The 16,819-nt window shown below is 54.9% G+C and overlaps 1 protein-coding gene across 2 annotated transcripts; it reads left to right on the top strand.

The window, feature by feature from the left end:
- On the top strand, window positions 1-16,165 carry TBC1D20 (TBC1 domain family member 20). Of its 2 annotated transcripts, XM_044455523.1 has the most exons (8): window positions 1-137; window positions 4,047-4,232; window positions 6,588-6,668; window positions 7,924-8,110; window positions 9,094-9,195; window positions 9,774-9,915; window positions 11,892-12,076; window positions 12,648-16,165. In XM_044455523.1, exons 1-8 carry the CDS (start codon window positions 98-100, stop codon window positions 12,904-12,906), a joined length of 1,182 nt encoding a protein of 393 aa, XP_044311458.1. In that variant the 5' UTR covers window positions 1-97; the 3' UTR covers window positions 12,907-16,165. The 2 variants fall into 2 exon arrangements, with proteins under 2 accessions (XP_044311458.1, XP_044311459.1); XM_044455524.1 differs by lacking the exon at window positions 6,588-6,668.
- Window positions 16,166-16,819: the final 654 nt, after the last annotated feature.

The following is a 16,819-nucleotide window of genomic DNA, read 5'->3' as shown; positions in this document are numbered from 1 at the left end:
AAGCGGGCCACAGAGCGAGGGGCGGAGCCAAGCGAGGGGAAAAGGCACGAAGTGGAGGCGGCCCGGCCGGGATGCTCCTGGGCGGCGCCCGGAGACCATGGCCTTGCGGAGGCCGGCGCAGGAGAACGGCGGGCGAGGTACGGGGGAGGCCCGGGCTCGCGGAGGGGCGCAGGCGTCGGCCGGCGGGCTCGCGGGGTCCGAGCCGGGGCAGGGAGGCCTTCGCTGAGGCGACTCGGAGGCCCTGAAGGGACAGCGGAGGGGCGTGGCCGTGCGCGACGTGCCCGCCCCCTCGCCCCGCAGCGGCCAATCGCAAGTGCCGCTTCCAGGGGGGCGGGCAGTGGGGGTGTGGCCAACCCCTTCTCCGGAATGTGCGGGGCTGCCACTCTGGCCTGGGGGGACAGGCAGAAATTCAACAGGTGACGCCTCTTCCTCCTCGCTTTCGTCGCGCCTTCCGTCTGTTAATTTCCGCTTGTCGCGGGAAAGGCAACAGCGCAGAGTGTCTCGTGGGACCGCGGAGACGAACACGTGTGTGGGCCTTTGTTTTTGCTGGCAAGCGCCGCCTCGCGAGTCACGGGGCGTTGGAAGCCGCCGGAACGTGGCTGCATGCCACCCGGGGCTGTCGAGGGCTGAGCCTCCGGTGGGCAGAGCGGGCGTTGTGCCGCTCAGCCACGACCCCTTCCTTGCCCCGAGTGGGGTATCGCGTGGAAGCGCAGCGTGGCTTTTTCTGCACGCTTTTGGAGGCTGGTACGTTTCCAAGCGGTGCTGTGGAAGGAAAGTAAAAGGAATGGGGGAGGACGCAGACAGTTGCCCCTTACCTGGCCCTTTGCATTCTTGGCCGAGTGGGTTGTGTGCTGCAGCCTGACACCTGGGGTGTATGAATGCGCATTTGTATCTCATCCCCCCACTGTATATAACAGGGATTTTAGAGATGCAGAACTGTGCTGTTCTGCAGGCTTTTATGAACTCCGTGACTTACCTACGAGAAAACATGAACAGAATTGGGCAGGGCTTTTTCCTTATTGGCACCTTTCTAAAAACCATAACAACCTGCCATTCTGCAATGGAGTGATAGTGATAGGCAAAAATATACATTAAAATCTAATGAAGATTTTCCAGCCCTGATATTAGAAATCTAATAACAGATTGGATACAGTACCAGTAAAAATCTTACTTAGTCCGCTCTCACAGCCAGCTGAAACAGGAAGCATTTGCACCATTACCCTAAAATGCAAGTGAAAAAGTAAAGTGGACACTTGTGCAAGGACATTCCCATCAGCTGTGCCGCTGCAGAGAATGTGTGTACTCTTGCACACGCATACGGAGGGGGAGGGGTTGAAAATAGCTTAGTGCAGGATGTAAACAAACTATTCTGTTTAAGTTGAGAACTTATCAGCCATCCTCATACATGTGCCTATTCACGCCTATGCTTCTGTTCTCCTTGTAGGGGAGAAATAAATTATTATTTCACACAGACTTAACTACTGAGGGTGTGTGTGTGAGAGAGAAGCCCACACGCACAGCAGCTTCTATCATCCAAGCACTCCATTGACACCCGTACAATTTAGCACTAAAAAACATGACAAAGAGAGAAGGAAACCATAATAACATGTATTAAGTGGTACCGCTTCAGATGAACTGGCGTATAAATAAATATTAGGCATAGCTGGGAAAGGAATCGAAAGTAAACCCTACTTGCGCAATCTGCAGTGCACCCACTTGTGAAATACTGTGCACTGTTCTGATTGCCACACCTAAAAAGGATATTGTAGAATTGGGGAAAGTGCCGAAAAGACGGCTTAAGGCACGGTCCTGTACAGAAGGAAAATGTACAGCTCCTAGCATTTCCCAGTCAGCCAAGTGGGGCTTTTTTGTATCTAAACAGGCTCCTAAGATGATCAAGGGGCTGGAGCGACTCGTAGGAGAAAGGGGTACAACATCCTGGACTGACTAGCTTCGGGAAAAGGGCAGCTAAGGAGAGACATGGGGCAAAGTTTAAAACTATGCAAAGGGTAGAAAAAGTGGAAAGGGAGGCATTTCTCTCTCCCATAATACTAGAATCAGCAGGGTCGCCTCATGAATCTGATTGGTGGGCAATCCAGGACGGATAAGAAGAGGGACTTCACACAGTGCAGAGTTACACTGTAGAATTCTCTTCCACAAGATGGAGCAATGGCTACCAAGAAGTCCCGTCTCCCTTTGGCACTAAGCAAGTGTTGAGATTTCGGTTCCTTCGTCTGAAATACTTGGCAGCAGTTTCCTGATGCAGCTCAACCTGAGTGTTTGCCACCAAGTACAATCGGCCTCACAGCGCTTCTTTCCACTTCCTCCTGCTGCTGGGATGGGAGGATCCACATAACCACAAAAATCCTGGAACTGAATATGTGTTGGCTTTGGCCGAGTTCTGGAGGCCATTAGCAATCATCTAAGTACTGGTGAGAGAACCAGTGCTGGAAACAAACATAACTCCCCCCCACCCCCAGCCTTGCTCTAGAAGGGACTGTAAAGACAGGAGGAATTTATGGTAGTGCCCTTGCTGCGGGTTTTGCCCGGGAAGAACTGATGGCTGAAGTTGGTTAAGAGCAGCGTAACTTGGCTTGAAAGCCCTCCTTTGCTCGTATTTTTTTTCAGTGGATGAAAAGTTACAGGTATGGGTGTGTGTGATTGCACTGGCAAAGTTAAGCAAGTCTCAGGTGTGGTAATGTTTAGACCAGGAATTCCCCTGCTCAAATCTTGGCTCAACTCAGAGATTGTTGGATGGCTTGAAACAAACCCCTTCTTTCCTCACCATCTCTCTCCCTGTGCCCCCCCCCCCCATACTGCAGGGAAATCCCTGCCCTTCCCTTCTAGTCTTAGGATCAAGAATTTCAGGAGCCTTTGCAGTGGGGGGAAGTGCAGCCCTCCACCCTGGCAATATGACAGGGTTGGGTTCAGTAGAGAGTTGCCCCGGAGGCAGCTCTCTTGGTCTTTCTCAGACAACCCTCAAATTAGAAAGCAGTTGTTTGTGTGACCAAATAGAACAGCCTCCACAGCTTCACTGCCCTTACTTTTAGAATTTGGAGCTAGCAATCTCCCTCTTTGCTCGACCAAAGATACATTTTTGGATGTATTTTGTGTCTAGGAGCAATCTGATCACTTTCCAAGCTGTAGGCTATACTCAGTTTAAATGGAGTGCTTGTGGCATTCCATACCAAAACAATCCTACTACATACAGCTGGAAGTTCAGGAGAACATACATGATGTATGAAAATGGTAAAGATGCTGTTGCCAACAGGAGGGATTCGGATAATTTAGGGGATGAAGCTTTTTGGTCTCCCTCCCCTTAGTTTGTGTTTTCCAAGGCTTCAAGCAGAATGACAAACAGCGTTGCCATAGTAAAGGCCTTCAGTTCAGAATTATTCCGGTCAGCATTCTAAGACTGATTTAGGCTGAAAGTATGGCAAGCAGGGCGATTGAAAGAGGCCTTTAAATGCCAGCGGGTGATGCTTCCTCGTGCTTGGCTCGCTCTTGAGGTTTTCCAGCAGATAATGCCGAAGCAAATGGAAATAAGCCAATTATTATCATCTGCTTTTTGGCTTTGCACTTATCTGTAGCAGCAGTCTCAGTGCAAATGTGAAAGCTTTGGGCCCTTTGGGAGCCTGTTGTGTTTAGGCTATTATCACTTATTTGCTGCTTGAACGTGTTGGTCAAATCTTCTTAAAGATATGCAGGGGTGATATGCTTTAATAATGCTGCTGAACCTTGGCATGCAAAGGTTACGAGAACAAATCGGCTGAGCCCTAGCAGTGCTGCCGTCCCAAGCACGACTGCCACAAGCGTTGCCTAATTTGCGGACGAGGCCCTAGATCCGCGCATCACTGTTCTCTAGGGAGCCCAGTCACTCGGCGAACCAGTCCCCCACTAGGCAAGGCTGATCTTGTGGGACTGCTGTTTTGTCCCAGCTTAGTTCCGGTAACTTTCTTAGCTTGTTTCCGGCTGCGAGCGGAGGCTGTTCCCATTACTGGAGAAAACTGCTCCCAAGTCTGATGTGTCCTTGGTTTCCTTCACAGACTGCGATTCGAAGAAGAAAAGGAAAGAAGCCGAGATCTATCAGGCCCTGAACAGCGATCCTGTGGATGTTGCTGCCCTCAGGCGCATGGCCATCAGTGAAGGGGGGCTCCTGATGGATGAGATTCGCTGCAGAGTCTGGCCAAAGCTGCTTAATGTGAACACGGAGGACCTGCCACCTCCACCAGGTGAAGGCTCTTGATCCTCGGGGGAAGCTGTGGGGTGGGGCAGGGCAGGAGGCCCAAGGGAGTACAAGCAAACACACAGTTTGGGATTTTTAATGTATTTTCAAAGTTTTAGTGGAGTGCTCTCTTGCTTTTAGCAATCAGACAGAGCTGTCCCTTGGCTCCCCCTTGTTACATATTTAGTGGTAGCAAAGGCAGACCCAGCCATTGTTTGGACTTGGGGAAAAAATCAAGGGTCCAGAAAGTCTTGTGGTCCCACAAATGGCAGTAAATCTATTTGGAGATGCAGCTGAAGGGCAAGGCACTCCGCAAGGATACGGCCAAGTGCATTGGAAGGCGTTTTTGACAGGAAGCACCATGCTTCTGGTGTCCCTGAGCTCTGCTAAAGCCCCGAAGGAAGTGCCCAGTGCCAAAGTTGGGTTTACAGGGCTCCTGAACTTGGGAAGGCACGTTCCCTCCATTTAAGGAAGGGATGCAACAGTGCCTTGCAACAGTGACTCATGCGCTGGTGACTTCCCGTCTTGACTTCTGTAACGCGCTCTACGTGGGGCTACCCTTGAAGACGGTCCGGATACTTCAATTGGTTCAGAATAGAGCTGCCAGGCTGCTGACGGGGACTGGACGTTATGTTCACATGACGCCAGTTCTCCGTCAGCTTCACTGGCTCCCCATTGAAGTCCGGGCCCAATTCAAGGTGTTGGTAATGACCTATAAAGCCCTAAACGGCTTGGGTCCTGGTTACCTGAAGGAGCGCTTACATCCATATTTGCCCAGTCGCCCCCTGAGATCGGCGGGAGAGGCCCTTCTCCGGGAGCCCTCCGTGAGAGAAATTAGGAGGGTGGCTACTCGGAGAAGGGCTTTCTCAGCGGTGGCGCCTAAGTTATGGAATGCACTCCCCAGAGAGGTCCGCCTGGCGCCGTCGTTATTTGTTTTTCGGCGCCAGGCTAAGACCTTTTTATTTAAGCAACATTTTAAATGCTAAATACAATTGAATTTTATCTGGCCAGGGCGGCTTATTTTATAATGTGTGTTTTAATTAAGATTATTTTATATGGATTTTAACTTGTTTTATCTATGTTGTAAGCCGCCCTGAGGCTTCGGCGAATGGGGAGGCATAAAAATGTTTTAATAAATAAATAAATAAATGCACAGGCCTTTCCTGGCCCTGGGACATTCCCGTTAGCTCCACTTTTTAATCGCGGTCAATTTCTTGGCCTTGAAAGAATGCAGAGGGCATCCCTTCTCCTTTGTTTTGCTCTCCCTTCCGCTTGCCCTTCTCTCTTCCCCTCTCTTCCCTAAATGCCTCGATGGGGCAGAGCTGCTCCCTTCCACACCCGACTGAGTAGGAGAGCAGAAATGGTCCGCGCCCTGTGGCTGCTGCCATGAAATCCCCCCCCCACTCTTTTTTCAGAAAATAGAACAAGACGTCACATGAGGGGTCTGATGAGGGCAGGGCTTCCTGTCTTCAGTGCTTGCTTTTCTTTCGCTTTCAGCCTCCTCAACCGCAAGCTCACATGATATGCAGACAAGCCGAGGAGACAGATCAGTGTTTAGTTTTGGCCCCCAGTTTCTTTCTTTATCATTGTCTGTTTGCGACTGTATCCAGTTAACTGGTGCTGGGAGAAACCAGCAAGCAGCACCCAGGCAGGTATTTCTGCCTCCAGAAAAGCCCAAAAGCTTCTATAGGCTTCTATACAGCCTACCTTGGCAACTACCGAGTTGGGCCATATGGATGATTTCAGTGCCTGCCCCTGGGGCAGCAGTGTTTCTTCTCATGAAAATCTGTGCAGAATTGGGAGCAGAGCTCTGAAAGACTCATCGCTACAGCCAGCGGTCAGGCTTATCCAGGTTGCACCCGTCCGTCATCAGGTCTGACGCTGCTTGCGAAAGGAGGCGGCTGTATGACGGATGAACACAGAGTTACACTATAATTTGCCGTTGAGCAACACTGGCGTTGTTTAGAAGTTGACACTTGCTGCATTATATCCATGCCCCACTTTTCTTCCTCTTGGAAGGAACTCAGTGTGGCTTACAGGGTTCTCCTCCCCTCCATTTTCATCCTCACAACAACCCTGAGAGGTAGGTCAAGCTGGGAGGTCATGGCCGGCCCAGGGTCACGAGGTGAGTTTCATGGGTGAGCAGGAACTCCGGGTCCCAGGCCTGCCCTCTCGTCACTGACAGTGTTATCGGCATCTCAGTCGTTGGAGTAAACCACAAGCACCGATGAATACTCGTTAATAGGTGCAATTAAAGTCTTTATGACTGTACTGTACAGACACACTCCTTATTTTATGTGGGCTGTATCTTGCCCTGCTTTGTGCCTGCCGTGGATTTGTAGCGCTCTTTTGTCTTTGCTAGGGGAGGAACTTCGGCAGAACAGTAAAGATTACCAGCAGGTGTTGTTGGACGTGAGGCGTTCCCTCCGTCGGTTTCCTCCAGGTACGAGGGATCGCTCCTATTTTGTTTGTCGTGTGAAGCGCTTGGACTGCACTGCAAACTTAGCTTGGATTGAAGCTTGCTTCCTTGCAGCAGCTTTCTGCAAAGTACTCTGGAGATTGGCCCCTCTTGCAGAACTACGACGACAGAACGCTGAGGCAGCTGAACAGTTTTAGTTCATAACGTGGAGGTGCCGGATGCAGTAATGTGGCCAGAACAAGTGGGTCTTTAGGGAGGGCCTCTTCTCCTCTTTTGCACTGCTCTGCGTGCCAGCAGTGCGATGGTCCACAGGGAGGCTGCTGCCAGCTTCCCCTGACGGTTGCTTGATCACCTGCTGCAGTTCGGCCTCACGCGAAACAGGAGGCATTTTTTACACCGGCCCGGTGCCTGTGAGCCACTTTGCTAGTGGGTCTCACAGAGGGAAGCTCTCTGTGCGCAGGAAGGTGTGGCTTTCGTTTGCCCTGGCATTGCTGCCGTGACTCACCTTGTAGGAGCTGGCCTTGCACGCTGCCAGAGGGTCCGTTTTTACTGAATATTGGTAGCCAGAAGGTTTGGAACTTGGCTGCTGGAATGCTGTCTTACCTAATCTTTCCAAAGCAGTTGTTGATTGATATTTATATACCGCTTAAATACAATAAAATCCCTAAGCAGTAAAACTGGTTAAAACATGCCCCATTTTTAAGAGAGACCCAGGTCAGCTGAATGCATGGACTGACTTTTGCCAGGCCAGAGTAGAGGCCTCCCTAGCCCAGTTACGCTACTGCTTACTCGGGCTCGCAGAAGTCTGTTGGGTCTCTCCCAGCCCTGCTGCTCCAGTGAGGGCTGCCAGAGCCCGAACCTGGGATCCTGGCACGCCACTGAGCTACAGCCCCTTCCGCAGCAGCACCCATCGCTTCCTCATCCTTAACGAAGCAGAGGCGGACTGTTGATTCAGTAGGAGTCCCATTCTGTAGGAAAGGCGGATGTCTGGCTCATAGCGTAGGCTGGCGTTCTTGCCGGGGAGGTGAAGGCAGTGAAGGGGATTTGGGCTCGTCCCGTGCAGTTCCTGAGCATCCACAGCTCCGCTTGCAAGACGGTGCGCTGTTTTCATAAGAAGGTAGCAGGGAGCCAGGCGGAAGTTAAGCCCAGGAGCCTCTCCTTCACCCTCCCTTCAGGATTAGCTGTCAGAGGGACCCTGGACTCCCCGAGCCTCAAGATGCAGGTGCCCTGAGGCGGCTGCCCTCCACTCAGCAAGCCCCTCGTGCTGCTCTCTCCGCAGGGATGCCGGACGAGCAGAGAGAGGGGCTGCAGGAGGAGCTGATCGACAGCATCTTGCAAGTCCTGCACCGCAACCCGCAGCTGCACTACTACCAAGGCTACCACGACATCGTGGTCACATTTCTGCTCGTAGTTGGGGAGAGGCTGGCAACCGCCCTCGTGGAAAAGCTTTCGACCCATCACCTCAGGTACTGCTCCCCGTGTGGGAGCGCGCCCAGGACTCCTCCCGAAGCGCCTCAAAGCAGGCCCTTCTGTTGCTGTGCGGGCCTTCCCAGGTCCAGGGCCGGAGTCACGGGCCTCTTTCAGGCAGCGTGTGGTGCGTCTGCCTTTGATGCAGGGCGAGCCAGAACCAGGCGTGGCAGGCAAGGAAGAGGCGTGCTCTCGGGTTTCACCTTCCGAGCGCTCCCCTCTCCTCACCCCGAGTCGTCTCGCGTTTGGGTGTCCAGGGCTGGTGAAACTTGTACGAAGCTGCCAGAACCCCTTCCTGCTTCCCTTTCTTTTGGTGTGTGGCCTCGCGACAGAGCTTGCACCCTCTGGCTTTCCTCTGTGTCCAGTGAGGGAAAAGACAGTGGCCTTTTTAAAGTGGGCACCGCACCTCTCCTTCCTCTCTCCCAGGCCTCCTTTCCTTTATGATTAAAAAAAAAGGGGCCCCTGCTCCCCCGCCTTTGCTGCTCTGCTGGAAAAGCTCAGACTAGCGGACCTGCGGAAGAGCTGCCGTGAGGGTGGGTCGGCAGGCCGAACTCTCTGGGGCAAAAGAAGAGGACAGAATTGGGAGGGGGCGGTGAGAGTCGCGTGACTTGGAGCAGGGCACTGGGACAGTGCCGAGTTCCTTGATGCTTAGAATTCTAGGCCTGAACGAGGCAAGGCTAGGCTCCTGGAGACACCACTTCTGTGCCGTTCCTAAATATTAGAAGCTACCAACGCCTGGAGAAGTGTGCTGGCTCTGCAGAGCTTGCTGGGAAGTAGAGGTTTCTTGAGTGTCTGAAAACAGAATTTCGCTGGGGCAGAAAGTTTGCTTCACGTAAGCCATTGCACTGAGTCAGAATTGTGTCGATCTGCTCTGTGCGGAAAGCTGCAGTTGAAAAGGTCCATCATCCGGCTCACGTCTGGAAGAGCTGCCTTCTCTGAAAAGCAGGAGTCGCTTGGCTAACCTACCTGTGTTGCCTGGCAGGGATTTCATGGACCCAACTATGGACAACACCAAGCACATCCTAAACTACCTGATGCCCATTATAGACCAGGTGAATCCAGAATTGCACGACTTCATGGAGAGGTACGTGGAATGTTTGCTCTTTCCTTTCTTTCTGCGCCCATCGGATAAGTTGCCCCGAGAAATTATCCCTTGCTGCTCACTTCGGGGCGCTCCTTAACAGTCTCGAGCGATGTTTTTCTCAGACCCCCGCAACCTTCGCATGTGTGCACCCAGAGGGGTTTTGTAGGAGAAGCAAACCCTGCAGAAAGTTATGAGTCTGCTCGTGGCTTGCAGATTGTCTGTGTTCATATGCTTCCGTGTGATCCCGGGAGCAGAAATAGAAGGAGCCGTGAGCGTGGCCTGCGCAGTGTGGTATGGAACCCGTTTGCAGGAACTCTCCATTACTCTTAAGACGTGGGCCGGCCCCTCCTGATAGCGCATCAGCTGGCATCTTGGACCACGGATTCCTGCTGGCTTCTCCCAAACCATGCAGGCTGGAGACAGGAAGCTGGGCTTGCACACCTGTGGCATGTCTTTGATCAGGCATGGTCTGCGTCCTGGTACAAAGGGAAGTGTGTCAGGGCTGCATTTTGTGGTTTACGGGAGGGAATGGCCTCCATGGCCTCTTTACCTGGAACGTCTCGTGTCTGTTTCCACAGTGCCGAAGTGGGGACCATCTTTGCTCTCAGCTGGCTGATCACGTGGTTTGGACACGTCCTCTCCGATTTCAGACACGTGGTGCGGTTGTACGATTTCTTCCTTGCGTGCCACCCGCTGATGCCCATCTACTTCGCTGCCGTGGTAGGTGCCCTCCACTCCTCTCTGCAAAATGAGTTCAGCCGGGCAGCGAGTCCCGAATGAAAGGCAAGCGACGGAATGGGGTGCAAGGACCAGGAAAGCCGCTTGACTCTCCCCTGCATGGGGAGCCCCGGTCACAGGCTCTGCTTCAGGAGAACAAGGCTGGTCCTGCCAGGGGGGAGTGCCCTCTCCCCCCGCCCTCAGGGATCTCGGCAGTTTTGCTGTGTCCCGGCAGGGCGAGGGCAGCCGAGTGCGAAAGGAGCATTTTCGTCCGTGACCCAGACTGAGGGTGGGCGGGTGGAATTGCATGCTGCCGGCACAGGTTGCTCCTCGTCAGAGTGAGCTGGTGAGCTGCTGAGGCGCTGCCTGTAAAGGGGAAGGCCGAGGACTCCTGTGAGCCTAGCGCAGCGCTGTCCTTCCTTTCCTGACAGTAACCTCACTAACCTCCCGGAGCTCTTTGGGAGGGTCAGCGAGCGCATGGATGGGGCGATCCAGGAGACCTTGTCTCCTCGGACTTCCCAAAGGCTTTTGGCAAAGTCCTTCGTCAGCGCCTCCTGTGCAGACCACGCAGTCTTGAACTAAAGTGTGGAGGTCTTCAAGAACAGAGGACGGAGGGTGGGGATTGGTGATTTTTCTCCCAGTGGAGAGGTGTCGCAGTGGAGTCCTGCAGGGCTCTGTATTAGCATCCAGGCTGTTCATACATGATCTGGAATTAGGAGTGAGCCGCAAGGCGGCCAATGTTGCTGGTGAAGTCAAGCTATCTGGGGATCCCAAGGGAACTCTTCCAGTTGGGAAAACGGGCTTCAGCATGGCCAATGCAGTGCAGTGGAAGCAAGTGCAAAGTCATGCCTGTTGGGGCGAGAAATTCCGATTTTAGGAATAAACTGACGGGATCTGAGCTAGCAGTGACCGATCACGAAAGGGATCTTGGGGTTCTGGTGGACAGCTCAGTGAACAGCGGTCATGAAAAAGGCACACTCTGTGCTAGGCATAATTAAGAACAAAGTAGAAAATTGAACTGCCAGAATTTTACTTCCCTTACACAAATATTTGGTGAGACTTCACTTGGAATCCTGTGTTCCGTTCTGGTCACCTTACCTGAAAAGGACATTATTAAGTGGGGGAAAGTACAGAGAAGGGCGATGAAAATGATCGGGGGGTTGGAGAGTGGCTACAACAACTGGGAATGCTCAGAAAGAAGGTGAGCGGAGGTGTTTAAAAGTATGTGTGGTGGAGAGAAAGTGGAGAGGGGGATGTTTTTCTCCTTCCATAATATTCGAACCCGGGGTCATCCTGTGAAGCTGATTGACGGGAGGTTTAGGACAGATAAAAGGAAGTACTTCTTCACACAGTGTATAGTCAAACCGTGGAATTCCCTGCCTCAGGATGTGGTGATGGCCTCCAGTTTGCTTGGGGTCTGGACAGATTCATGGAGGAGGAGGCTATCCGTGGCTACTAGCCTGGCTGGCCAGGTGCTCCCTCCTTCGCCAGAGGCGGCCTGCCTGCACACAGCAGTGGCTGAGGAGCTGGGCAGGAGGAGCCCTTGCCCCCATCCTGCTGGAGGGATCCTGCGGGCAGCTGGGTTGTCCCTGTGAGCGCAGAGTGCTGGGCTGGTCGGAGCCAGGTTCTGACCCAGCATGTCTGCTCCTCTGCTCTGATGGCAGTCGGTATGTGCAGGGCCACCTCTGCTTCCCTGAAGGCAGCAGCTCCGGTCAGGCACCTCTGTGTAAAGGTGACGTGCGGGCCCCGTGCTGTTTCCAAGCCAAGCCTGGAGAGCTCATAGCGGAGAACAGAGGCAGAGAACTGATCTTCGTTAGCCAAATCTGGGTGAAGAAATACAGAATTTTGCACACTTCTGTGAAGAATCGCTGTGGATTGCTTCGGCTGAGGTGCTTGGGTTCCTTCTTACGGGAGCCGGGGGTAAGGGCAAGTGCCAGCACCAAGCGCCAGGCTGAGTCGCCTCTTCCTTCCCTCTGTAGATCGTGCTCCACCGGGCACAGGAAGTCCTGGCCTGCGAGTGTGACATGGCTTCCGTCCACCACTTGTTGTCGCAGATCCCCCAGGACCTTCCCTACGAGACACTGATCAGCCGTGCTGGTGACCTCTTCGTTCAGTTCCCCCCGTCTGAACTCGCCCGGGAGGCTGCTCAGCAGCAGGCAGAAAGGTGAGCGGAGCCCCCTCCGTTGGGAGAGGTGCCTCCCTTTCCCCACGCGCTGCGCACGGCTCGGGTCGGGACAGGCTCTGCCCGCCCACGCAGGCCGAAGGGCGCGGAACGGGGAGCCAGCACCGGCCTGCTGTGGAGGCCTCGGCAGAATCGAGCCAGGCCTGCCGGCTGGGCCAGGGCAGCTTGCCGAGTCCAGAGGAGTGCCACAAGGGACCTCCGTTCGGGTGTGGGCCACACCTCCGTGCCCTCATCTGAGGTGGGCTGATCCTCATGGGGCGGCTCCTCTAGGCACCTGCGTCAGACCAGACCGATCTTGGGAAAGGGTATGGTAAACGCTCGTGTCCCAGGGCTAGAAGACGGACGTGGGTGGGGGTGGCTCCATGGCACCTCTGCCCGGTCTGTGCCCCTTGAAGTCCTTCCTGCAGGTGTCCCACTAGGCCTGCAAGGTTGCATCTGCAAACGGAAGACCAGCCTTAGGCAGGGTCCCCACCTGAGCTCGTTCGCGGCATCTCCTTGTCCTCTCCGCGGGCTGAAATGACACGCCGCATGCCCTTTCCTTGTGCTCCCGCAGAACGGCTGCTTCGACCTTCAAAGACTTCGAGCTGGCTTCCGCCCAGCAGCGGCCTGACACGGTGCTCCGGCAGCGCTTCCGGGACCGGCTCCGTGTGGAGGAGCGGGCCAAGTCCCTGCTGGCGACAAAGCCGAGGACCAACCGCTTTGTCAAGCTGGCGGTGATGGGGCTCACGGTGGCCTTGGGTGCCGCGGCCTTGGCAGTGGTGAAGAGCGCGCTCGAGTGGGCGCCCAAATTCGAGCTGCAGATATTTCCCTGACGGCCAAGCGGGACGTCTCGTCTCCCCGCTGTCGTGTCCTGCTTGGTGGAGGAGGAATGGCCCCTGTGTGCCTGCTGGAGGCCAGCTGGGCTGTCCAGCGTCCGCTCTCCTTCCTGCCCCACAGCCCTGGCCCTGCTGAGGTGCGGCTTGATGGCCCTGAGTGCCCGCAGCCACTCTGCTTCCCTTCTGCGCACGCAGGACCCCTCAGAAGTCTCTTCCTTTGGGAAAGTGTGAGATGCTTGCCGTGTGCTACTAAAGAACCTCAACTTTGTGTGCTTCCTGCCCAGCTGGAGGGCTCCCAATTCAGGAGAGACTCGGCAGGCGGCCCTCCATGAAGGTCCCTCCTCACCTCGGCTGCTGGGTCAGATGGGAGAGGAAGAAACGAATATTTTCAGGGAAAGTGTAGTTACTTCTGCAATATTGACAGAAATCAAGGGGTAGGAGAGGTGCCCGGCCTGCATTCTCGGAGGTGCTCTCCTGCCCTTCCCTCCGCACAGCTCTTTGGTTGCCTGCATTTCCAGATCTTGAAGTGGGTGGGCAGTTTCCAGGACCCGACGGGACTCCTGCTTGCTTCTGCTGCTGAGGGCTGCAGCTCGACTCATGCTGTCACCTCTCCAGGCTGGTGGCCGTTCAGCAGAAATTCGGAGCACATGACTCTCTTCGGTTCTGGAGAGCGTGTGGCTGTCACCCAGCCACTCTCCAAGGAACTCTTGGCCAGGACTGGACAGAGAAGGCTGTACCTGGTGTATGAGTTTTTTGTACCTACAAACAACCCTTAAAAATCAGTAACAGCCACTTGGGTTAAAAGGGAGCAGGGGGGAGTTTCCTGTTGTGAAATCTAACCTGCTGAAAAGTGGCTCTTTGGAATACTCTGCCCACTAACAGAGAATGGACTTTGCATGGTCCCACATGAAGGATTCTCCAGGATCTCCTGACCAAACCCAAAGTCCTCCGCACTCCATAGATAAGCCGCCATACACCTCTACCTCCTCCCTCCGCTTAAGAAATCCTCTCACAAGTGTCCTTACCTAGCCTACGCCACCGATCGTCGTTTCTCTCATGGCAAACGTGCTCGCAGCCATCTGACCGACAACGGACTCTTCCGCTGGCTGGGAGCTTCGCAGAGGAGGAGCCGGGAAAGTCTCTCCTGGCCGCCAAGCCAAGGGCCGCCTGCTCGGTCAACGGGGCGGGGGCAGGAGCCGGGCTGGGGCTGGGGCTGGGCGCAGCAGCCGCAGCTGTGGGCCCCGGCTTCCAGTGCTGCAGTGGCAGCTGGGATCCGCACCGCTCCCGCCGTCCCCTCCCGGCTGCCAGGGGTGGGAGACCGTGCCGCTGAGAAGCAGCAGTGTTAGAAGAAGCCCCCCTGCGTGCCCCCCGCCCAGGATTTGCGATTGCACATGTTTCCGTAAAGCACCTGCCCTGCTGAAGCCTGCCTGCACGGGAAAAAAGGGCGATGAAGGAATGGAGGCGCCCCTCCCTCGTGCTTGCTGGAACCCCCCTTCTGATCCGGCTGCCCTTCGGAGTACCGTCTGCTCCCCCTCTGGCTGGATCGTGCCGGCTATTCCAAAGGAATGGTTCAACTCGTGGTGTCTCTTCAGAGCTCTTCTAGTCAGATGGAGCCACGCGTGTCAACTCGGTTGTGGAGCAGGTCGCCCCCCCCCCCCGCAAGCTGCTTGTTCAGGACCCCCCCCGGCACCCTTGCTGCTGGAGGTGACCCTTGGCTCCCTTGTCGCAGCTGCCGCAGATCCATGTGCAGCTTGGGATCAATGGTAAGAAAACGGGGGCAGCGGGTCGCCAGCACTCGCCACGAGCAGCAGAGGGCGGGGGAGAAGGGTGGAGTGAGGCGGCCGAGATCTCCCTGGGCCGGCCTGCAGAAGAGGGGCCTGCAAGGGCCGCCGGAGCTCCCCTGCAGCCGGGTGGGATGGGCAGGGCGAAAGACGTAACGCATATTTTACTAAGCACTTTATGGAAACCAAGGCTGGAAAGAAGATCTCGCACGAGGCTAACCGGCCCCTTGCGGGTCTTCTCTTTGCCTTGGGAAGAAAATGGCTGCCTAGCTGTTGCAGCACCTCGCCTTTTGAGAGGCCTGGAAGCTCTTTCGAAAGAGTGAACTAAGATGGATGCAGCCCCTACCTTTCTGCACTTGGGAAGGGAAGGTTAGGACAGGAAGAGCCCCTTCCCTCTTGGGGCAGTCTGGTCCATTCAAACGGGAGGGGCGCCCTTTTCTCCATCTGCCACTGTGTGAGAAAACAAGAAGCCCAGTGCTTAGCAGGACCGAAGGAAGTGAGACGTGGAGCACCCTCCTTCAGGGTCCTTCAGGCCAGCTTTGCCACCAGCAGACCCGAGGGGCCCGCGAGGGTTGCATGCTCTCCTGTCTCAATCAGCAAAGCCCTGCAGGTAGAAAAGGAGCCCTTGAGAGGAAGGATTGCCTTTTCCTCCATGTTTTCCTCGACTGACTGCAGAGAGGGCCACACCATCCGTTTTATTTCGCTGACTCTATAAAGCAACCCTTACTGACTCGGAGGGAAAAGCAGCCGGCTGACTCGGGGAAGGCTGCAAGGTTGCAGAAAGGCCGGGAAAGAGCTGAGTGGAAGGCTGTGGACGGGGTGCCGAGGGGGAGGGAGCCCGCTCAGCTTCACGGCCCTGTCACCAGGGGAGCCCCGGGCAACCCTTGCCTTGCCTTGCCGTTCATCTTTGCGGGCTGGGGGATCCAACAGCTCTGTAACGGCCTTCTTTGCTCATGGCGAGGAGCAGGCGCCTGGCAGCTTTCCCCCAGGTGCGGATGGTGGGGTGCTGAGCTCCTCAAGTTATCCTTTGGTGAAGCTGATGCTCGATGATCCCATTTGTGCCGCCACAAACGGTGTAATTGGGGCTTTCCTGAGCTGCCTTTTGGGTGGGCCAAATGTGGCAGGCTTGGGTGCAGCCTGGTGATAAGCAGCACCGCTCTGTATTGCAAAGGGAGCCTTGCAGCGTCGGGAGGGAGGAGAAAAACGGGCTTCTAGCAGAAAGAGCAGCTGCCGCCATTCTTAGGAGGAGAGGGCTACAGCGCTGGGAACCCTCTGGTGGAAACGGCTGAGGAGCCGACCGCCACCCCTCCTTTTCCATCTTCGGTGGGGAAACCAGCTTCCCCTCCCCATCTGCATAAGACTTCCTCAGTGGCTTAGCCACTCTGTATAAAGATTATACATATGTCTGTAAAGTGCACATTTGTACAGGGCCTGTAATTGTGTAAAAAAATAAATCCTCTATCCACTTACTAAAAGCGTGTGTTTGCAGTGCCGTGTTAAGGACAGTGGCAGCTCTACTCCTGCTCAGCAGGCCGCGGTGTCCTTCCTCCGTCGCCACCACCGCCGCCACTTTCATCAGGCTTCGATCTGTTTTCGGCCTGGTGTGTGCTCGGCCTGCCTAGGGTGCCCCCTGGAAATGGCTTCCGCGTGTGATGGAGCGTGCTTGCAGCTCGTTGTGTAACTGACCTGCCCCGATCAGCATGGTTGCCACATGGCGGCTGCTTCAGGCCATGTGGACTTGCCCTCACGGCTTTCCTAAGAACATTAGAAGGGTCCGATCCTGTTTGTAACAGCAGACAGTGAGGTGCTGCCTGGGAATCCATTTCTTGTTCAGGGGACATAAAGCAGAGCATTACTTCGGCCAAGCAAGAGTTTCCTCTTCAGCCCGGAAGAAGCGAAAAGTTGTGCAGAAAATAAGGGCAGGTTTGCACTGTGTTTCTGCCCTCGAACAGCAAGAAGCCCTTTTCAAAATTAGCCCTCTCTTAGGCAGTGGTGCTGATGGGAGCTTCTCTTACCCTTTCCTCCCGGCTTTAACCCTGGGTTTAAAGTTGCTTCCCGCTCTTCCCGTAAGCTCAGCAGCAAAATAGAAGCAGAGTTGCTTCATAGCGACGCACACCGTTCAAGCCTCT

This window comes from Varanus komodoensis, unplaced genomic scaffold, assembly GCF_004798865.1.
Source record: "Varanus komodoensis strain SLA01 unplaced genomic scaffold, ASM479886v1 scaffold8, whole genome shotgun sequence".
NCBI classification, from domain to species: Eukaryota; Metazoa; Chordata; class Lepidosauria; order Squamata; family Varanidae; genus Varanus; species Varanus komodoensis.
The sequence above is the reverse complement of the archived record's forward strand: the minus strand, read 5'-3'. Positions and strand labels throughout refer to the sequence as shown.